Below are 23889 nucleotides of genomic sequence, written 5' to 3'. Positions count from 1 at the left end.
CTGATTTGCATGCACAAATAACTATGGAATGAGTTCACCTAAACTAGTTTGCCAATGACCTCAACCTTGATCTGGAAAGATCATTTAGTCACGAGTAAAACATTCACATTCTCTACGCTAACTCTGTCTTGGATCTTTTCTCAAGGTAGATTACTAACTGTGACGTTCCCGGGTCTAGGTCTATTAATAACGTATGCATTTAACAACACTAGGGCGTTCTGTGTTTGATTGAACTATCATTTCTGTTGCATTTTTTTTATTTTAATCAAGATTTTCTTTGTTTTATATATATGTGCGTATATATAAAATTTTGCTTAAGCATCTGCAAAGCAGAGAGTGGAGGAGAATTTGTGGGTATGCTTTACTGAATCGGTCTCTGGGCCTGAGAAAGGTGGCTTTTCTTTTGGTATCCAAACTGGTTCTGCAATCTGCCATCAGAAGCTAGCTGCGTAGGAGCCCTCATACAACAAAATGCTGGAACCACCATTTTGCTGTCCGCTCGCACACCATAAAATGGTGGGACAGAAAACAGTTAACACATTGTGCCCGCGAGAGTTGTCTTTGAAAGTATTCTACTCTCTGATCCAAATATCGAGCTGCTTTTTTAAAATATTGTTACCAAGGGACTAAAGGTATTCATTTTTCTTTAATATATAGAAACTCTGTGTGTGTGTGTGTGTGTGTGTGTGTGTGTGTGTGTGTGTGATGCTGGAAGAATCGGCAGTATACATTCCACCAAAGAATAGAAAGAACTGGTGAAAAATAAACACTAGAGCTCAGAGGGAAAGCAAACCTAAATAAAAAACGCAGATCCTGAAATTACTTCTCACAGCTCACAAAAGCCTTGTGGTGAATTTGGCCTCGATGCCTCCTTTCATTTCAGCATCCACTCGGTGCAATTTAGAGTTAGGAAATTTAAGAGGAAATTCTTTCTTTATCTTCATCTTCTTTTTTTTTTTCTTTTTTTAGAGTAAATGTCCTGTAAAAATTAAGAGCAAGCCCATATTTGACTCTCACCTGGGAACCCCACGCTCATTTTTTATAGGAGAAAAAAACAAAACCAAACAAAACAAAGACCCATCGTCCCCTCTTCTTCCATTTCTTCTGCTCTTAGTTTTAGTCATTAAAAAATGCCGCCTTCGCTCTGTTTAAGTGTGGAAATTCTCATTTTTCTGCAGTGCCTCAGACGCTCATAGACTCCTTGGGGACATAGCGAGGAGCTAACCAAGTGCACATGGGAAATGAGAATTTTCGTGGTTAGGAAAACTGCAGCGTTTGGTAATTTTCCACATGGAGTACGAGTCAGCAGTGACTTTTTTCTTTTAAACATAATGACTTTACTCAAGCACTTGGTATATAGAGTTGTAGGTTCGAATTTGAACATTTGAACACGTGGGAAGTTCTTACAAAATTTAACTAGACCCATCTTTATAAACATTGTCACTGTTTCCGAGTGCATAACAAATAGGTTAGAAGAGGATCCCCTCCCTTCTCCCCACCACCCCGGACAGAATTATAAAAGGCTACTGTCTATACATGAGAAATAACCCTGGAGGACCCACCAGCCGGTCATGCAGTATGTGACACAGGCCACCAGGGGCTGAAATGAAACCACTAATACTTTTTTCATAGGATCATTAGCCAGAGTGAAACAAGGTGTCAGAGTGAAAAGATGGGGAGGTTGACCTGGCTCCTTACCTTTGCGTGCCTTCACTTTAATTATTTTTTGCATTAAAATTAAACACTAATATTCCATTTTATCATTTAAACACGTTGTCACCCAAAGACAATACGCCGCTTTTCATGTTGTTAAACGATTCATAATGTATTATTCTGTGGTTACTATTTATGGCCGGTTTTCAATAGATACTAACAATCTTGTGAAAATGCCAATTTAGATTTAAGGCTAAGGGGAGGTTATTTTTAAAATGTTCCCTGTTGTACTTTATGAGGCAAAATTAATTGATTGGTTTTGAAATTTGGGTCTTAAGTTAAAATCTGCCTCCAACCAAGATGGGTAGGTCTAGGGTTCACGGAGTGAGTTTGCTTAAGTTCTTGACCTTGTACTGATAGTCACTGGGAAGAATATGTTCTCTTTATATTAGCTGCTTTACAATTTCAGAGACATTGCTAAGCTCTCGCATGTGCCAATACTAGTTGCCCCCTGTACCTTAAGTAAAGCCAATCCAATAAATTTACGATTGCGGTTGGGAAATAAATGCCACGTCAGTAACTCTCAACCAGGTATCAGAAGAAGGAGTATGTGATTGTTTAGTCCAAAAATTAAGTTTCGTGTTTTTAATTGGTGTCATATCCTGTCCCAAGTCTATAGCGCTTCTATCAAAGGCACCCATATTAACCTGAAAGGGAATCATGATAGCAACTCCTTTTATCCCGTGGCTCAAATGTTTGCGTGTGCAACCCTAATTTTTGTTAAAACACTTTCAGGCCAAGGCAACAGGAAATCGTAAACGTGGCTACACCATGAAAATAATTTTCGAGTGCGTTATTTCTCTCCGCGTTCAGAGTGAGTTGTGCAAGCTGCAGAGGAGACTGTTGTATCATTAAACCCAGTGCGACGAAAAGAGCCACTCTTCCAGCAAAATAACTACCCTCCTCCTTTCATAAATCTTGATTCCAACTAGACGGAGGCCAGAAATTGACTCTGTCTCTCACATCAATGGCTTAAAACTGTTGCATCACAGTAGTATGTTCAAAGGGAATCAGAACTATCCAACAACAACTTCAGGGGCAGGGAGGCAATTATAACTGACAGCCAGATGTCTGGCCTGGCTGCTTTAATACCCATCAAGACTGCAGATGGTCTTGAGACCTCTGCATCCAAACAGGGAGTCCCAGTGAATGATAAACAACAATACCACAAATCATCAGCGCAAACCAAAAATGCTGCTGGGACTGATCAAGATTTCAGATGTCAAGAGTTGGCCACCTTCTCTCCCTTCTTCTCCCCCTCCCCCACGCCTGACCCCTCTCCCAAACAAAAAGCTTGTTAGTGGTGGAGGGCCCAGCAGGAAATGTTTTTACACCCAGGGCCAAATGCTAATCCTTCACTGAAGCTTTTAATATATTTAAATGTTTAGATGAAGGAGGCAAAAAACGGATTCCAGTAGAAATCACTCGACGTGTGGGATATGGAGATTTCATAAGTTGGTTAAGTCTATATTACATTCGGTGGCCTTCCTCTTCAATTTAGGATTACCTTAAAGGAGCACATTCTAAATCAAAGAGAAAGGGAATTGGCTTGAATTATCCTTTAAGCAACTACCAGCATGAAACTTTTCGTTCCTTAAATGCGTGTTTCTGGGACAAAGCACGAATAAGTTCTATGCCTATCCAGGTGCACGTATTTCTTCATTTCTTCATTTTCGCTGGCTGCACATTGTGTTGTCTTGAAACACTTCTTTGGGCATAACTAGACTTGACATGCACTTGCGATTCATAAACTATTACAAACATCAAACCACGCTCCTCCAAATACGGCTAAAGGATTCTGGGGAAAACTCGGTAACATTGTCTTGGTTTGTAAAGTGGTTTGAATTTTTCACGGTGGCATCAAATAGTTGCGAACCTGAACGAACTAGGTGCTTCCAGTAAGCAGTGGTGGGTTTTTCAGCGGCGTGACCGGTTTTCCCGTTTTCACTCGTGTCTCTTAAAGTAACTACACATATGCCTTCTCGAGCAAATTCCTTTCTATGAAGTCTTCACAAAGGTGTTTCGAGTTCCCATTTCAGATGCGTCTCCCTTTTGTGACCTTCTCTCCAAGGGCTGCGGTGCACACTCCTGTAGTTATCTGTCCCAAACCCATTTTGAAACTCGGCTTTCTCAATAAAAATGTCAAAACCAGGGGCCTTTCAGAGTAGCTGCTATGAACACGAGCCCTTTCTTCACAGCCGGCCTGACCGTGTCTTCAGTCTCCATCAGAGACCTGCTGCGTGTGGACACGCATAGCAGTTTTCCCAACAGAGACGCATCGAATGCCCTTTTCCGGAAACAACACTTCCAGAAATGTGCTGACCAAGAAGAAACAGCAGGGGTGAGAGAGGTGGCCAAAGCACTCACAACATCTTAACAAGCACTAATTAAATGTCTTTCTTTAAAAATATGGCTTAAGAAAGCCAAATACAATAACTTCTTACAGATGGTTTTAGGAACTAACAAGACCCATAGGAAATGGTGCAGTCATTAAGATTAGTGTCCCCAAAGTCTCCTACAACCATTAGTGACTGGAGGTGCTGTGCACTTTAGGAAGAAATGATGAGAGTCTGTCTGATGTGACGTGCCCCCCCCCCCCCCCCCCGCCCACCACCACCATTTGTCTCTGAAGGGAACTTTGCATCTGTGTTAGTGCATTACACAGTCAATTATTGAAAGAGCTAGTCAATTGAATATAAAAAGAGTATTAGCAGCCTTGAAATCTAGTTTTCTGTCGGGGGCCAAAGTTATCGTGAAAAAGGATCGTCAGTACCAAAAAGGCAGGAACTGTGTGTTATCATATCAATACCTCAAGTTCCAACACATAGTGGGCATGTGGTAAGTGCTCATTCATTTATTGGACAAATATTCCTTTAGTGGTTACCCTGTGCAGGCACGGGCGAAGCTTTGGAAATAAAGTAAACGAGAAGACAGATAAGGCACCTACCTTTTAGAATAGATAGCCTGTGTGAAGATGTTTGTTAAAGGGATGGATGGATGGATGGATGGATAAATGATCTAATAAAAGTATTTCTCAGACGCACTTCTGACTTTCCTTTAGGGATAGGGGCCTTGGGCTGAGCTCATTCAAAGAAATGTAGAGCCAGGTTCCCAAGAGAGATGGCTCAGGACAATCCCCGTGGCAGTGATTGGCTTCAGCATGGGCTTGGAAATAGACGCTTCCATGGCAATCTGAGTTTCAGACGAAGGAGCTACTAGTGTGAAATGAAGTTTAAAGGATCTTAGAACCCGTTCAAGATTACTATTAGCACTAGCGTTCTTAATAGGATCTGAAGACGCGCTTCTGGTAATAAAGGAAAACACAGGCCTAACACTCAGAAAAAAGATTTTCACCTTCAAAATATAACTAAAAGACTAAAAGGTAAGTGTGTGTCCGAATGTATGATTCAGAAAAGACCTCTTGTTTCTAGCTATGTGTGTAATCCCCCTCTGGAAGACGTGTCTTGACAGCCCCCAACTGCTTTTCACTCTGGCAGGCTTCTTGATCTCTTTGCTGTTTTGTTTTTCTTAAAAAATTCGATTCCCATTTGCCATTATTCAGCTGCTTAATGCTGATGTTCCACAGCTTGTAGATGCAGGCTTCATGATGCAAACTGGAGTCCAGGAGCAAAATGACTGTTTGGAACCAGTAAGACCAGAGGGACAGGAGACCATCACACCCGCTCCCCAGGGCAGTTGGCTGAGTGCTTTGGGGACGTGGGCCCTGTCACAGAAAGCATCGGGTAAAACTTGTTGGTGGGAAACAATGAGTCAACCTACAATGAGTCAACCTAGCCTGGCCGTGGGGGAGGTGGGGGAAGGGTTTCAGGGGGAAAACTCCTGCCTAGGTGTTTTCTGTAAAACGACTAGTTAACTGGATGGTTGCTGGTTGCTTTGCAGTATGATGAGAGAGAATTTCCAAGTTATTGGGTTGATGGGCCAGCACCGGACCCCATAGAAACACCTGTGCCAAGTCACTCCGTTTGTCAACATGACTTACCAACTACCACCACCACCCTTCACAAACAAAGAATCCTTACGGCGACCGGTGGGAGAAAACAAACTCGCTTTGGATGTGGTGTGATTTATTTCATGCATTCACTCAACAAACACTTACTAAGAAACTCTTCAGTGTCATTTGCCAAGTAACTCTACCTGAGCAAGTTGGCAGGAAACAAAGAGCTGCTAAAGAAGCTATTAAGGGAAAACATTAAAATTATAGCATTACAAATCAAATCTTCAGGCTTGGGGACAGAGTTGGGGGAAAAGTTGCTGCGTGTGGCTACCATTCACAAGGTGATTGCTCGCCACAAGACCGCACTGCGCTCCATTCCTTCCTTTCGTTTTCTTGTTTAATGGCTACAACAAATCTGTTAAGTAGGACTCATTATTCTCATCTTATAGATGAAGAAACTGACGGCCAAAGAGATTCAGTAACATCTAGTAAGTGGGAAGATGTGGTTTGCGCTTTCAGTCTCTGCAAACCTCCCTCCAAAGCCCACAGGACTCCCCGGCTTCTCTCACATGCTCTACTGCTCACATTTGAGGCCAATTAATATTCAAGTCGAAACTTTAGGTGATTGTCACTAACACATCTCACACATGTGAGAGTTGAGTGAGTGTCTTTTAAATGCATATGTAAATGCAACATTCACAGGTATGGTCCAAAAATGTTAGTAATATTTTATGAGCTCCAAATCTCATTCTTTGTGTTCTCTTTTACATCAGACCTCTCTCAGAGGGGCTATAGATACAACGTTTCAGATCAAAAGTTGTTGATGTTGAGGGCATTTTGCTAAGTGAAATATGCCAGACAAAGAAAGAGGAATGCAGCGCCATCTCATTTACATGTGGAATTTTTAAAAATCAGATATGGTGGAAACGGGGATCAGATTTGTAGTTGGTGGGAGTGGGGCAGGAGGGTGATTTAGGTAAAGGGGGCCAAATGGTACAAACTTCCAGTTGTAAGATAAATAAGTCCTGGGGACGTAATGTACAACATGACAGCTATGGTTAGCAATGCTGTATTGTATATTTGAGAGTTGCTAAGAGGTGTGTGTGTGTGTGTGTGTGTGTGTGTGTGTGAGGTGGGGTGCAGAGACAGAGGGAGAATCTTAAGCAGGTTCCATGCCTAGCGCAGAGCCCAGTAAGGAACTTGATCTCATGACTGTGAGAGCATGACTTCCACCAAAATCAAGAATCAGGTGCTTAACTGACTGAACCACCCAGGCTCCTGGAGGGTAGATCTTAAACGTTCTCCTCATATGTAAGAACTACGTGATTGGATGGGGCCCCTATGTGTGGTGATAAATATTAACTAATCTTATTGTGGTAGTCATGTTGCAATCTAGACAAATATCAAATCATTCTGGTGTGCATCTTAAACATACACAATGCCATATGTTAATTCTGCCTCAATAAAAATGAGGAGGGGGAAGGTGTTGCCTTTTCCTCTCCCCGACAGCACAGTCTTGCCTATGTTCCTACGGCAGCTGTGATGGTCAAGGAGCCCACATACGTGATGCCTGACAGGGAATGTCCCTCAGGGGTCTGAGGTGCCGGTAGGGAAGAGGAAAGAGGAGGGGAGGAAAAGCAAAGCTAGCAAAGCAGAGGGAGAAGCAAGGCAGAAGGAGAGAGAAAACCGCTCTCCTGTCTTCCTCTCGCATCCTTGTAGCCAGTTCTGTGGTCACATCACCAACAGCCGGCCATCTGTCACCATCTTCCAGGTGGCCTCCCCCCTCACCCAGGCTGCTTTCAGAAATGAGCAAAAGAGGTGTGTGGGGGCAGAAGACCCAGAAATCTTGGCTTGTCATCTGAAGCTTTTGAACCCAGGCAAACCGTAAGCCTCTCTGGGTCTGTTTCCTCATCTGTAAAAGTCATAAGGTGCACTTCACCAAATATTGAACATCTAATGAGATTGTGCATTTTCAATAGTTTCATTGAGTTAAAATTGATACATGATAAACTGCATATATTTAAGAGACAGCACATTTAAAAGAGCATTTGTAAACCATAGAATTTTCTTCTCCACCAGGCTTAAAATCTCTCAGTAGTGCCTGAATTTTTGAAGACGGTTTCTGCTTAATCTTTTTGATGTTTGTTTGTTTGTTTGTTTGTTTGAGACAAAGCACAAGCAAGGAAGGGGCAGAGAGAGAGAGAGAGGGAGACAGAGGATCCAAAGTGGACTCCCAGCACCCCTTTATTATTTATTTATTTATTTATTTTTATTTTTTTAAGTGTTGAGACAGAGAGAGAGAAGAAGGGAAGGAAGGAGGGGGAGGGGCAGAGAAAGGAGGGAAGGAGAGAATCCCAAGCAGGCTCCACACTGTCAGTGCAGAGCCCGACATGAAGCTTGAACTCACAAACCGTGAGATCATGACCTGAGCCGAAATCAAGTCAGATGCCTGACCAACAGAGCCACCCAGGCGCCCCTTCCTTCCTTCCTTCCTTCCTTCCTTCCTTCCTTCCTTCTTTTTTTTTTTTTAATCTGCTTAATTTTTAAGAGCTTTCATAACCAGGCTGCACTTTAGCTGGTCAACCTCCTTTCTCACCACTTCCTGATGCAGTCACTCTGATACAATAAGACTAACCTTCCTCATTTCACATTCTTTCAGCTGGCTTTTCCCTGGAACACTACCATAAACTCCAAGCTCCCACCACTCATGGGCCAGCACCTTCATAGTCCTGCATTCACTCAGCCCTTGATTGAGCACAGACTGCCTGCCAAGCACTGATCCAGGCCCTGGGGGTGCTTCTGCGAGCCAGCAAGACAAGTCTGCTGTCCTCAAGGACCTCCGAGAGGGCCCTCTGCAGTCTACCTGGTGCTCTCTTGCCGGAATCGTCCCTCCCTGGACAAGTCCTCCCAGCTTCCAGTTCCCTCTCCTCTATGAAGCCTTTCTGAATTCCTATTAACTCATGATCTTGTCCCTCTTTTTTCCCTACGGCACCTGAAGGCTGTTTCATACAATTCGATGTGTGTCATTTTATTTCATAAAATTCCCACAGATTGAAAGCACCGTGCAGGCATCTATTTTTCCACATCCTCACAACCCCGAGGAGACGCACGAAATGCCTATTGATTTCAGAAGAGTACACCAGAAAGGCGGGGCATGTGGGAGAAACTTTCTGAGGGAGAACCCCCTATGGCCACTCTGTGTCACATGCACGATGGGCTGGTTGGCTCCTTGGGAAGGGCAGCACCAGCGAGGACAGACTGATTCATGGCTTGTCCAAAGCCAACCACAGGGGAAGCCACGCTCAAGGACATGTTCCTGCCGCCAGCGAAAGACGAGTGTCTCCTAGCAACCAGATTCCAGTGGCTTCCTGGCCTCCAGAGTTTGCCCCTGCTCACTGCTTTGTTGCCTCTGGGTTTGCATTTTGGCGTTTGCTGACCATGGCATTCATTCTTGATTCCAAAACTTGAGGAAGAATGTCTGATCCTCAAGCTAGCTGACTGGACTAGCTCTGAGAACCATTTCATTCATGACATCCTTTCGGTAATGCTAGAACTTTCAAGGAACAGAATGTTTGCTCTTAGCTTAAAAAGGGTGAATACATTTTCCCCCAAGATTGTTATTTATATCAGAGCAGCTGGTTTGAAAGATACATAAAAAGGGAAGAGCATACATTCTTTCCATCAAATAATCAAAAAGTACTCAGACATTTTCAAAAAAGATACACTGTCATTCAAAACCTGTTTCAGCAATAAACTTTAACTTGGCAAATTCACAGATGCAGAAGGAAAGGCAAGTCGAATTTGAAGAAAATGACTCAAGGTCCTTAAAAGTTTGGATGGCTAATAAAATTATGTCTGCTGCAATATATGGCCTCAGCATCAATTCTTTCAGGGTTCTTTCTAGAGATTTCCAGCCTCAGCTCTGTTGTAGGTAGTGCTGCGTTTTTAAACTAGCGGGATGAAATTTAGCAGCTAACGTTGCCTTTTTTGTTTTCTCTTGTTCTAATCAAATATTCATCAAGACACAGTCAGTACCTCATCCATTTTTTTTTAATGTAGTTCAGACTTCATGGTGAGGAGCTCAAAACCAACTCTAAATATAGCCTTAATTCCCCAAGCCCCATAAATGCGCGTGAAAATTCGGATGACTTTTCTCTTTCAAAAATAACAACTCGGAGACTGAAAGGTGAATGAAATGCCTGCGTCATGTTCTCAGAGGACTGGTACCCCCTGATACCCGAGCCAACCCCGAACCACCGCTGCCTGAAATTGCCTTTGATTCGCGAGGAGCAACCCCAGGCTTGCAGAGCCCCAGCTTGTCCATTCGCACAGTGAGCTTGGTCTCTGTCGAGTTATGAGTCCTTTGGAGGTATCTCTCCGTTTCCTCTCCCTTTCCCTCCCCTTCCCCCAGCAAGAACAGTCACAAAGTCTCAAGTTGAAGATTCATTCTAACTATTTCAGTGGTGGGGGAGGAGTCTCACTAAACCTAAAATCGAGACTTTGAGGGATGGGTTTGTACTAAAGCAGTGTTGAATATTCCCTAGAACAACTTAACGAGCTCTTTGATACGCTCTTCTGGGGCTCTGTGCACGTTCGTTTTAAGGGTGCAGAATTCATCACGCGGTTAAAGCCATGCACCCCTGTGTTACCCACGGCTTGCTCTTGAGGGACCTTATTTGTGAATCGAGGCTTTTCTTATTGTCTCAGGTTGTTCTTCTTTCCCTGAAATGGTTAGGACACCCACCAACTATCTTTGGAGAGTGGGTATCCTCAAAGTCCCCCGGTGAAAAGGAAAACCTGTGCTGTCCCGCACTTGTCTAAGGTCTGGTTCCTCACTCTCTTTTCCATGCAACTCCATTCACGTGTTGCGTGAGGACTAAGTCAGCTAAGTTCAGCATCGTCATGGCTTTTCAAAGGGGGAAAAGTAATCCTGACTTCTCTGCAGGCCCTTTTTAAGCACCAGTTGGGGATAGCCCCTGGGAGGCAGCGCTGTATCTCACTCCCTTGAGCCCAGCATTCAGATCACTGCACAAGACACAGATGATTCAAGAACAGTGGGCCTAGGTTTCAGCCTTAATCATTTTCCATTTTCACCAGGGCTTATACAATCGTAAATGACCAGATTGCTTAGGGGTTCTATAAAGCCAAGCAGACTGGGAGGCAGTGTAGAATAGTGGTCAACTGACTGCATAGCTTTTACATTCCCATGGCCCTGGGTTAAACTTCCACGTCTGTCATTTCCTAGCTGTGTGACCTTGGGAAAGTCCCTTGACTTCTCTGAGCTTCATCTGCCTTACCTGTAAAACACACATTGATAACTCCCTGTATGAAGGTCAGCGTGAGGAGGAAGTAAAATGACATATCGAAGAATTCAGCATAGTGCCTGCAATTGTTGCTTATTAAATCATAGATTATACCGGAGAATGCTTTGATATGTATTGGTACATTGACTTATCAGTTTTCTGTTACTTCGATACAAGCCACTGTGCTTAGTATAAGGACTTCCTCCCCACCCCTCACCCCGACCCTGCAATTTGAACTCTCTCTTTCCCTAAAAACTATAAGCTAATTGTTAATTGAGAAACAATATAGAATTCCACAGGAAAAGTAAAAGAGCAGTTGGGCACAACTTTTCCTGGGGCTCTATCTATTCTCAGTAGCGTCAGGTCGAGACCTGAGGCTGATAACATGTGTCCCCATGGGTCACACCTGAACAACCAGTGCAGTCAATGAAATAACATTCAACACTCATCCAACAAGCATTTATTGACATCGACTATGTGCCAGGTGATGGATATGTCAATCTCCCTGGGGTTTGTTTTAAGCAGCGCTCAAGGTCTGTTTTAAACATTTTCATATAGGGGCGCCTGGGTGGCGCAGTCGGTTAAGCGTCCGACTTCAACCAGGTCACGATCTCACGGTCTGTGAGTTCGAGCCCCGCGTCGGGCTCTGGGCTGATGGCTCAGAGCCTGGAGCCTGTTTCCGATTCTGTGTCTCCCTCTCTCTCTGCCCCTCGCCCGTTCATGCTCTGTCTCTCTCTGTCCCAAAAATAAAAAATAAACGTTGAGAAAAAAAAATAAATAAATAAACATTTTCATATAAATTAACTCTTTTATAAATTGTTGTAATGTTCATTTATTTGACAGAGAGAGAGAGAGAGACGGAGACAGAGACAGAGTGTGAGCAGGGGAGGGGCAGAGAGAGAGGGAGAAACAGGCTCCAGGCTCTGAGCTGTCAGAGCCAGAGCCCGATGTGGGGCTTAAACCCACAAGCTGTGAGATCATGACCTGAGCTGAAGTCAGATGCTTAACCGACTGAGCCACCCAGGCGACCCTAAATGAGCTCTTTTCACCCTTCAACCAAAGGTGGGAGGTACTAGCATTGGTCCCATTTTACAGATGAAGAAACTGAGCACAGAGAGGTAACGTGTCCAAGGCCACACAAGTATTATGCAGAATTGGATCAAGACCCAGCAAAGTAGTTGTAGGGTCTTTCCTCATCATCCCCATGTCTTACTGCTAACTGCATTTGTTCATCTGAGCGGCCAATGTCATGCCTCCAGCTTGGTTTCTTTACTCCCCTTTTCGAAGCTGGATTCCCTAGATGATAGGATTGGGGCTTCACTCTTTCCTCTCTGCTCTGAATACCTCAGAAGGGGCTGTAAAATCCCCCTGGACGCTGGTTAGGCCCTCCATTGATCAAGCCGTGTGTCATCGGTTACTGTGTTCAAGACAATCTCTTGCTCTTTCGAATAAGAATTATAAACGTACTTTGATGCATTAAAAATATCTACCTTAGGGGAGGTTTGCTTCATAATCTAATAAAACAGATTTCTAACTTGCAGGTTATTACAGCCTTTGAAGTATTATTTAAATTGTCCTAGACACAAATTACTTATAAAATTGAACTGTCACTTTATAGCAGAATTAAAATTAATATGCTCCTCTTGATTCCCGTACTTGGGTATAAATTCCCTTATGTAAAATGCTCTGAAATTTGGAAAGCTCAAAATCTGCACCCATTTCTCTGTCCACTCTTGTGTCTCTTGGTAAAAGGGAAAGAATACAAACTGTCAGTAACAACCAGAGTGAAGGAAGAATGTTTATTCAGAGCCAAATGTCACTTTCTTTCAGCTATGTTAAAAAACATCACTTGAAAAAGAGGGGAAAAAAAACCCTCTCATATTTGCAAATGGAAAACACTATAAAAAAGAGAAAAATGGCTGCCCAAATAATCCCAAGACGTAAATTTTTCTTAAGGGGTGGGTGCTATCCTTCATATGCTCTTTTCAGAACCTAGACCGTCCTGCACACACAGTAGACTATTAGACCAGGCACTAAGTTTCATCCCTGGTTAGCAAATGACATACAAAGAACAAAATTGCTCCCTTGAAGTTGAAATCAAAGAGCCCTGGTGAGCAGCCGTATGTCCATCAGGACGGGAGAGCACACACATGTGGGTGATGGAGGCAATCCAGAGAGGGGCATGCCTCCCAGGGGTTGTTTTAAACAATGACAGACTGCAAAATCTGAAAGTGATGTGTTGGAACATGAAACACACACGCACGCATGCACACACACACACACACACACACACACACACACTTGTAAAAAAGATCACCAAAGTCCCTCAGAGCCAAAGTTTAAAAGAACACGTGCTCTGGACATAGTAACAGTAATTTCAAAATCACTCCATTTATGACTCTATTCCTCATCTCTTTGATCACTTTGGCACACTATTCAGGAAATAACAGAAAAAGAAATATGAAGCTGGAGACAGAAAATTTGATTATAAAACAAAGCCACCCACCTTGCTTTCGGGGTCAGGAAGTACAATGGCCTTCTTTTGCAGCAAGAATGAACTTAACACCAGTGTGTTAAATAATCATGTATATATTTAAAGGAAAAGGAAATGGTTCTTTAAAAAAAAAAACTGCAACATCTCAGTCCTCTTAGCAAGTCTTACCAAAAAAATAAAAATAAAATAAAAGCAGCATACTGTGGTTCTTTGGCACAAGGCAGAGAGCGGCGTCTTCAAGTCACTATTTCCCTGTTTTGCAAAACCGAACAAAAAGCAACGGCAGAAGACGCGGGGAAGGACCTTCAAACATCTCTTGCCCTCCTGGGTCCCTCCCAGTGCCTCCTCTCCGTAAGGGCTGTAGCAGCCGCAAAGATCAACACCAATGTCACCATCGGCTGCTTAAATGCCACAAAAGTACACTTAGAAATGAGAGGAAAGTGACTGACACGGATTTGCTGAGCCAGCCCCACTGCCACTAGAACAGCCTTAAATGCCCACACAAGGAGAATAAAAAGAAAAGCACATTTTGCAATAGAATAAATTCTTTTTTTTTTTTTTATTGAGACCGCGGAAAGTCACATGACCCTGCATGTAGCCTTTTAGGAAAGCAACCGAAATGGTAAAGAAAGGCGTGGGGGCTGCCTCCTTCCTCCCGCCGCCTCTCAGCCGGTCCCGCCGCGTGTCCGCATTCTTCTGGGCGCATCTGTGGAGCTATTAAGTGGGATAATCCCTCTGGCCTTTGATACATTTCTGGACATGATTATTTCATTACTCGCAGTATATCAGTAGGATCATAATAAAAAGGACTTCTGACAACCTGCCAAGAGTTTTGTGGCCTTGTAAACACAAAAGTGCTCTAATAAAATTTTATTAAGTGTTAAAAAGTCATAAAAAGTGAAATAACATAAACTACAAAATTTACTGTCCTCAGCAAATGCTGAAAATATCGTCCACAGTAAAATTAAATTAGCATGTAATAGACAGAGAAGCAGTGTGGAGTGGATTTAAAAGAGGATCCAGGGAAAATGACACTGTAACCCAATCTGGGTCACGGGGATTTAATTCGGATTCTTCTCCCTAAATGTGAATAAATGTGCTGATTACAGACAAGAGCTCCGGGGTTATTGGAGTCTCACACATTGTCAATACTTTGGGAGAAATAATATATTGCAGATTGTAATGAGCGGGGGAGCCCGAGAGAGCGCGGCGCGGAGCGGGCTAGGGGCAGGGCGTCCACTAGGGCGCGCTGCGAGACCGGGAATCCCCGCCCGGCGCCCGCGGGGCCGCGCCGCCCCAGCCGCGCGCGCACGCCTCGGCCCTCGCCCCCTCCCCCGAAATCATATTTAGAGGGTTTTTTTCTTTCTTTCTTCATACCCCCCTCCTGTGACATTTTCTCCAAATCGGATAGTGAAGTGTAAGTCGAGCTTCGCCGCAGGCAACCCTGGGTCTCCGCCTTCAGACTCAGGGTCCCTGAGTGGGGTGCGCTGCCCCGGCGCTGCTAACCCAGGGGACCGGGTGGGATCCCCCCCCCCCACACCCCCACCCAGCCGAGCGCCGTGGGCCCGGCCGTTCCACCAAGTGAGGCCGAGGAGCCCACGTGTGAGGCCCACGCCCGTCTCGGGCCGGGGCACTGGTGCGCTCCGAGCACGACGGGTGGCCGGCCTCGCGGCGGGTTCAAGTGCACGCCCGGGGTTGGAGCCAGCGGCTCGGCGAGCGAGTTCTCTCCTGTTCGGCCCCCTCTCCGGAGTTCAGTGTGCCCCGCTGCTCTTGGGACGCCCTCTCCCAGCCCTCCCAGTCGCGATGAGCCGCCGGCCTGGGGCGCGAACCCGGGCGCTGTCCTCCCCGGGCCCCAGCCCACGGCGCGGGCTCCTCAAAAGCAACGTGGAGGCTCCGCCTGGAAAAGAAGTCCGACTTCCTCTCCGCGCTGCTCTGGTGCGATCTGGAATCGGCAGGAAATGGCTCGAACACCCGTCCCGCGCCTTTGCAGTCAGCCCTCGCTTTGCTGAAGGGAAGCAGCTCCCACCAAAGTCTTACCGCCCCCTCCCCCACGAAAGACCCGCGCAGGTTTGTAAAGAAGGGTGCGAGATCTGAAAAGTATTTGTCTTCTAGGGAGAAAGATGTTGGTGACGGAGCCCAATGAAAGATGGGGTGCTTTTTAGGTAGAGATGATCAGTGGGCCACATCTTGTTTTGCAGCTCCAAAATGATGCAAACGCGGCCAGCTGCGGAGTCAATATTAGGAGCGTATTGATGAGAAGTTAGTGAAATAGGAAATAAATGGGAGTGACATTTCGTGGCATCGTTTTTCCTCCCGGATGTTCAAGGTTTTAAGCTGCACTTAACAATTAGCTACATTCTGCCAGAAAGTAAATATTAAGTAAACTGGTTGCCGAAGCTCAGAAGAGGTAAGTGCAGCTTCCCATATAAGACCTTCCAGTTTCCTGTTGAGGCTTGCACAGGTTACTGGGATGAGGATACCTGGTATTTGTGATTTGACAGATGGCAAGAACGTTTGATTTTGATGTGGCAAGGTAAAGCAAACGGAGCACCCAAGGATCTTTTTGATAAAGTAGTGTTCACTTCTAGCCCGAAAGAAATGTAACTCATTTATAGTGGTAGTTATAGCCCCATGTTTTAGATTTTTTTGTGTGCGTGTTATAACACACATGAAAAAAAAAGCGGTCTTTTAATAATTTTTTTTAAACACTGTCTGTTGTCATTTGCGAAGTATTGAATTCAAAATAGCCTGGATGGGATCATTGGAGTTAAAAAAGCAAACAAGTCCATTTAACTACAGTTTGACATTTGCTAGCCAAGGCTTTGAGAGCTACAAAAAACAGAATTAAAAGAGGAATTGAGCCATTCCCTGCAAACAGCAATTGTAATGTGGTCAGTCAGTGTTGCCTTTGAAAACGAAGGCCAAGTATGTTTATGGAAGTACGGAAACAAGTATTTTATTGCATAAGATTTTCTCAGTTCAGACTAAAAGTTTTGTATTTAAAATTTTATGATACACATTTTTTCGTTCATTTATGAAGTCCAAAAGGAAACTTTCTGTGTTCACATTTCAGATTGAAGTTCATCTGTCCTTCAGAACAAGTATTTTCATAACTACTAAAAACACCATCATGACTAGTATTTTTAATTCTCTTCAGATAGATATATGACTGGTGTAAGTAATTTTTTTTTTTTTTAAACAAGATTCGTACCGCCCTCCTCAAGGAGTTTAGGGGAGTGAACAAGGTTTCCAAACCTGTAAGTGCATCTGTGTAAAATGGTAAAATCAAAGATTTTTGTAAGGAAACTTGGGAGTTAACACATTTTAAATGAATATAAAAACATTTTTGAGAGGGGTTCTTCCCCACTATTTCTGTCTTCCAGAAAAAAAAATCAGAGGCTGTTTTCCATTCTATAGATCTACTATAATCAGGTATAAGAAAAATTATTACATAACAACAGGTCTATCAAGATGGTGGATACTTTGAATGTGTTATGAAGGAAAAAGAGCATCTTGGCCTTTGGTATGTTGGAGGTACTTGAAAAGGCAAGAAGTTTGTAGAAATATTTTACTACTGAAATCGACAAGACCATTAAAATGTGCAAGTAATTATATTCTAAGTGGCTGAGAAGTATTTTTTCCAACTGCTTTTTAAACTTGAAAAATTTTGTGTGTACTTTAATTAGTACCTTTGTTAAATGTTCCAAATATTTTGTTATATGAGCTGTATGATGAAACTATTATTGGACTTTGTGGTTTTCCTTTGTACATGAACAGTTAAATGTTTTATTTAAATCTTCTCTTATATGTACCATGGGATAAATTTGAACGTGTACCCTGTTGGGGTAAAGATCAACCCAAGTTCATTTTTCTCTCCAAAACCTGACACTGATCCTGATCTCACAGTTTTTATGTACACAATCTGCTTTTGAAATCAATTTGGACATCCCAGTTTGTAGGGAAATTTTAAGACAGTGCAAGTTTTCCATGGAAGAATATATATTAAGGCAGGAACTAGCTAATAACCAAAATTAAATCAGGAGGTGTGCTTGTAGCATTCACTCATTTGGATGATAACTTTTAAAGGTAGTTTTGCACTCAGGAAGGATTTCCTTGTGCTCTGTGTTTATGTATATCTAAAGTATGCTACCGTGCAATGTAAAAACTCAATAACCAGATAGCAAATTTATGTATTTTGAAGGTAACTAAGGCCAAGGCTATGAGGAGCAGATTGGCTCCAAGAAAGAAAGCGAGCATTTAAAATTATATTTTAAAATATAAACTTAATTTTAGTTTCTGACAGAAATCTTGTGGCCAGCTCATCAGTTTTCCAGATCAGTTTTAAAGCAGCATGTAAAAACTACCTTTTCCACATTAGAAGTTCATATTTAAGTTTCCTTAGCTGCAAAATCACTCTGAAACAGAGTGTTTTATGTTAAGGACCGTTCATGTGTTGGTCCCATTGATTACATACGAATGTATAAAAATCTTGTTTAAAGACCAGTAAAAGTGAGGAAATTCCAAGTCAAGTTGGCTAATTCCATTCATAATTCATCCCGAGTGCCTGACTTAAGAAACTTGCAAACAGTTTATAGCTATACATACAAAATCGGTTGACTTGCTTTGTAAGCGGGGAAGCAGGGTCAACTTTGACCTCCTTGTTCAGAGAGGCTTAAGTTGATAAAACTATGGAATGTAGGTTAAGCTTTTCGGTTACGCAGGAATTTTCCAATCTCACCCTTTTTTTGGTTTTCACTTTTTGAAAATGTAAACAGGGAAGGACAACTTTTGTGCTCTGAAATGGGATTGACTTTCACCCACCCATTTCCTTCCCGCTTGCACATTTGTTCAGTAATACTTCTGAGTGCTGGGAGAGCGAGAGGCCCTGCAAGGAGAAAACAGCATGCACCATAGCTCTGTCCCCTTCAGCCATGCCTATCCCCAGCCCTTTTATTCTGAGAGAACTGGACGCGAATTTAGTACTCCTATTAACATGGTTCAAACTGCTGCATCTGCGGCCATAAGTCCTTTTGGGGATCGGCAAGAAATCCCTGGAGACTTTGCGTTCTGAGTGGGGGTGGGGAGCTACTGGGGAGTCCTGTGCCTTGATAATGGGGAGCTTCTGGGCTGACCTTCAAACTGAAGCAATCATCACTCATTTTCCAAGGCTGCACCATAGGCCAATGCCTTCCCCGAGTTTTCATGTTCAGGAAGACATTAAGACATTTTCAGAGTTTCTTAAACATTCTGAGCTACTGTAATCTTAAACCAGACGAATTTTAAGAGTGAAAACTGGCCCAGAGAGAGTCTTTACGTAGTAACCTCAATCTGATGTGAACTCCAGCGACTTTTTAAAAATAAGGTCTTGAAAAGGTGGGTTTCTGGTGGAAAGGCTGCGGTCTCCTTGGAGTAGGGATCCTCGAGACCCGTTAATATCCACCAGACACGCTTCATTAAACCGGAACAAACATGACTCTGAATCACCGGCTCCCCGTTTTCCTGAATGTAGGTCATTTCGTGTCCTTACAATTTAACGTCCAAAGGGATTTCCTGTCTTTGAAGTGTAGCACTTTGTCACCTGTTTGGATAGGCTCCCTAAAAGTAAGGGCTCTGTTCCTACTTTGCAAGACTTACTGACTCCATGTTCCTTGGCTGGAGTTTCCCAGATCACTGAAGGCCGCGCACTGCAGGTGTGGGTCTTTCCTTTACAAGTCGGCGCCTGCAGATCCCATATTCCAGACTTCATTCCTCTAGGTCAGAGCCTACGAGAAAAGCCCGGAGCCATCCACTCACCTGGGTGAGGCCATAAAGAGGTAAGCTTTCATAATGAGGAGCCATCTATCAAAATTCATAGCTTCTGAGAACCGGAATAACTAGTGCTTAGGCATTAGAGTCTCTTGCTAGAGCAAAACACAACAACTGGGGATAAATGTGCCACAGTGGGCGACACCCATTTAAGTAACGACCCACGTTCAAATGTGCTTTTAAAAATGTATTATTTTTACCTAAGAATGCATATTATTTCATCACCTTTTAGTACATGGATCCTACAGTTAAATATTTTTAGTGAAAATTTGCATATTTACGAGGAAAATGCGATTCCCGTTGAATAACGTGTTAGGAGACGGCCATGAATCGATTCTAGGAACTGCAGGTATGCTTATTTTTGCCAAATGATGCAACATGTGCCAAACCTCTTTATAAACTATAACACACCCTGCGAAGGGAAAGGTATTTGTGTAGATTTAAATGACCATTTAGCTTTAGTATGTCCACCAACTGATCTGTTAGGCACCTCCACCAACGAATCACTACAAAGACTCAACTTGTTCTCTTTTGGAGAGGTTCACTACTTGTTTGAAAGCTTGGGCACAAATCAGGCATCTTCACAGTATCCCTCACCAAGAGTGTTTTCATGTGAATATTAAGTAAACTATCAGAAGTTTACACATTTGGGCTGCTTTCTTTTCAGAGAACTGGATGCTCGGATACATGAAATTAAGACCTTTTGGTTAAGTAAGAGGGAGAAAATCAAGATAGATTTCTACACAGTTCCGGTTTAAGGTCATGATCAGAGAAGAAACTCAGCGTGCCTAAAGGAAGAAGTATGGGGCTAAATATGTATCTGATTTTTTCATAATGAATGGAAATGCAGTTTTGATGTCTAGACATTTTTTTTTGGTGGGTATTAATCACTTCTATCCATTTGATTTCTCGGGAAGAAATTGTAGCTGTTGTAACTGAGTCCATCCTACTGGGTTGCTTTCTCACGAGTGGCATAGGAATCATCTAGAAAGAAACATCACGTGCACAAAGCATCCACCCAAGGGGCACACCTCTCTCATCTCTCACAAAGCAAATGGTAGGCTGTCCAGCAGAGGAAGTAGACTCAGATTCATGCACTTGTCTCATGTTTTTGGTGATCTTCTCCCTGGTCCCTGCTCTTGGTAACTGTAAGCCAAGTGTGTGTGTATCAGTTGGATTCTCTAGCTCCCAAATGAAAATTCTGTCTTTAGTCACACACTCCTGCACCTTTTACATCGGGAAAATGTTCCAATTATTCCTTGATTACATCACAGATCATATGAGAACCAGCGGGTGGAAACAGGGTACAGAGCAGCTGAATATCTCTGCAAACTCGGAGCACTTAAAAATACTTTGAAGACACACAGCTGCTCTCTCTTTTTTTAATTGTTTTCAGTAAAACTCCAAAAACCCCACAATGTGTACCTTAAAAGCATCAGGAGTATTTTAATTGGGTAATAACCATCCATATTTTCCTTCTGATAAAAGGATTTAAGAATGAAATTTTATGATGATTATAAACTGTATTACTGACCCAAGGGACAAGAACAATTATGAAAAACATGTCCTACATATTTGGCGTGATGTGAATTTAGACTTCAAAATCATTCATCTTAAATGCTCCAGCAACTTATTAAAGCTTATAAAATAATATTCACATAATGACAACAGGGTAACTTACAATCATGATTGAGATGATGTCATCAATATCGCAGTGGGGCTCCTCACCAAAGACTGAAGCTGACTTGGTCTTTGCCCCTTGGGCTTCTGATAAAACTAGATATACAATAAAAGAGGTCAAAGACGGTAACAGATTTTGTGTATCCGAGATCCCCTTTTGGTCGATGACTGTTTGACAAATGCTTTTAACACATCATATCGTCTCCCCTTCTCCCCCTCCTGTTCTCTTCTCTTTCTTTCTTTCTTTTTTTTCTTTTCTCCTCCAGTTAAAATTACCAGCCATGAGAAGGAAAAGTGATTTTTGGCAAACATGAAACATTGGTGAATCGGAGTCTGACCACTAAATTCGGGAGTGGATCTGGACAAAATGAAAGTTTACATCTAGCAGCCGAGCAGCTGAGGATGAGTTCGGCTCATGTGAACGTGAATCCCCAAGCGAGGGTAAACCACCACACTTAGCCCAGCTTCAGCCAGGCCCCAGGAGGAGAGTCCTCTCTGAGGGCAGGAGCATGTCTAGCTTTGAGTCAGTGCTTGCTGCCGGCCCTCCTGATACATTAATTCTCACAATAACCCTTTTCTTTTTTTAACATTTATATTTATTTTTGAGAGAGAGAGAGAGGCAGAGCGTGAGCAGAGGAGGGGCAGACAGAGAGGGAGGCACAGAATCCGAAGCAGGCTCTGGGCCCTGAGCTGTCAGCCCAGAGCCCGATGCGGGGCTCGAACCCACAGACTGTGAGGTTGTGACCTGAGCCGAAGTCGGACGCTCGAGCCCCCCAGGTGCCCCTCTCACAGTAAACTTTCTGAATGAATTTAAGACCTCTAGGGAAATTGCCAGATTTCCACGATGTGGGCGAGAATGGGCATGCTAAGTGGAGGGGCTGCCTGTATCCGAATTTGTCTTAAGCCCAGCCCTGCAGAACCCCACCACTTGTTCCTCAGACACGTATTCTATGTTAGCAGAATTAAGCCCTTTCGAGTATACGTGTAGCTGTAAGTGGCTTGTACCACTGAAGTATTAGTACTTTTTAGCATGACCTGCCTCTGTTATGATGATAGAAAATAGCCAAAGATTTAACCTCTGCCCACGGGCCTGGGTTTTGTTCCAGCTCCATTGTGTGACCTCTGGCAGGTTACTTAACCGGTCTGAGCCTTGGTTCCCTCACTTATAAAATGAAGGCAGTGACACCTCTTTGCAGTATCAGTGTATTAAGTGACCTAATATTTGTAAATCTGGAACACAGCTTGCAGTCAGTAAATACATATTATAGGAGTTGCAAGGAAAAAAACACGATTGAATCTTTGATCTCGCCTTTTCATTACCTAAAATTTTAGAGATTGTTCAAGAAAAAAAGGGCAACTAAATGCACAGGTATAACAGTAGCATCTGCTTTCCACCCAGAGACATAGCCCCAACCTCAAACTTGAGATTTCAGTGTGAAATCCCATCATAATCTGAAGGAGAAAAAAAATTTTTGAACACAAAAGAACTTAATTCTTTTTACTCCAAGTGATAACCTTTACTAGGCAACTCAGGTTAAAAACTGACCCACGGGCCTTGAAGTACACTATTTACCTAGAGAAAGGAAAAAACAAGTAAGGGAAAAGTGTTTGGGGTCTATGGATAACCCAAGAATGGCAAAGCCCGTGCAGCTTTTTTCTGATTTGCATTTTACACAAATTTCTTGCGGGAAGTGGCTTTTATATGCCAAGTTTCCTTCTGTGGTTAGTTTCTATGGGCACTTCATGAACTCCTGAATGTAAGGACCTGGAATAGAAATACTCACACACCTGCAGCTAGCGTGGTATGATTGGCATCCCCATCATGTTGTCACTGACACACAAAATAAACTTGGGATAATTGCTGCGTAGTTTAGGCAACAGAAGACCTACAATAACTGTTATGTCTGAGTGTATTGTAACAGTCTGACAAACCGTTTGATCTCCAGAAATAGAGCTGTTCCTACACATGTCATTCCATTGCTATCCTTGGATAGCAAAACCAACCGTATTGAGGTTTGTGGTCATTATGTTTTTGGCCACACTTCACTGAATTTTGGGCTTGAGATCATACTGGATATCCTTGTGGCAACTGCCTAGTTGGGATTTGAGATTTGCTTTTAAATTCTGGATAGTCTGTCTTTGCTCTTTACAAGTGCCCAGTTGTCTAAGAGGACTTTCCAATTTTTTTTTCTTGATTACACTCAACTAAATTATAGGCAAATAATACCTCTTAAGCTTAGTTTTTCCCCTCTGGTTTTCCCTGCTGACCTACATCCATATGCCTAGATGTCCTCACATCTAAAGTATGACTCCATAAAGAGTCATTCTAAGATTACAAATTAAAATATATATTCAATCACCTGGGACCTAAATCAAATGGTACCTTTTGGAAGACTCTAGTTTGTTCTCATCCTTTTGTAGGTCGGTGGGGAGAAGGCGGGTGGGATGTGGGGTCCTCGTTTGCCAGGAGAGAACATCCTACTTGGAGTAATAAAGGATCAGGTTATTCAAGAAAGTAGAGCATTAAGAGCTAAATTTTGTGGTGCCTACCTCAGTGCTTTAGGAGATCAAAAGAAAGAAATAGCAACGAGGACAGGAAAAGCTAGGAAGGGATTCTCCAGAAGAGATGGGTTTGCAACTGTGTTTGGGGAAGGTGGGTGGCTTTGGGTGGATGAAAAGAACATATCCAGTAAGGGGGACATAGTGGGTGAAAGTGCGGAGGCAGGAACGAGCTCAGTATGTTCCTAGACCTGTAAGGATTCCAAGTGTGCCGTGCTTACTAGTCTTTTTGTCCAGAGACCGCTAGTTTTCCCAGGGACAGATTTGACAGTCTGCACACACAGGGGTCGACTTCATTTCAGCTTTGTGTCTTGCTTCTCTCAGATCCGGTTAAAATGCTATTCTGGATCACGTCCTTTCCCTGCTTAAGACCCGGACTT

The 23889-nt window shown here is 43.1% G+C and overlaps 1 protein-coding gene and 1 long non-coding RNA gene across 2 annotated transcripts; both read left to right on the top strand.

The window, feature by feature from the left end:
• The first annotated feature begins 7206 nt into the window (after window positions 1-7206).
• Window positions 7207-9534, top strand: LOC147578557 (uncharacterized). Its single transcript, XR_015254307.1, has 2 exons — window positions 7207-7596; window positions 8328-9534. It is a non-coding gene; the product is annotated as an uncharacterized LOC147578557 (long non-coding RNA).
• Window positions 9535-9858: 324 nt separating this feature from the next.
• On the top strand, window positions 9859-23302 carry LOC147578556 (uncharacterized). The gene is made up of 4 exons (XM_086715218.1): window positions 9859-9999; window positions 14816-15532; window positions 19220-19278; window positions 21217-23302. Exons 1-4 carry the CDS (start codon window positions 9859-9861, stop codon window positions 21218-21220), a joined length of 921 nt encoding a protein of 306 aa, XP_086571344.1. The 3' UTR covers window positions 21221-23302.
• The last annotated feature ends 587 nt before the right edge of the window (window positions 23303-23889 follow it).

Source organism: Puma concolor, chromosome C1, assembly GCF_028749965.1.
Source record: "Puma concolor isolate L17-30 chromosome C1, mPumCon1.1.hap2, whole genome shotgun sequence".
NCBI lineage: Eukaryota > Metazoa > Chordata > Mammalia > Carnivora > Felidae > Puma > Puma concolor.
Note: the sequence above shows the minus strand (reverse complement) of the source record. Positions and strands in the feature narration are given on the sequence as shown.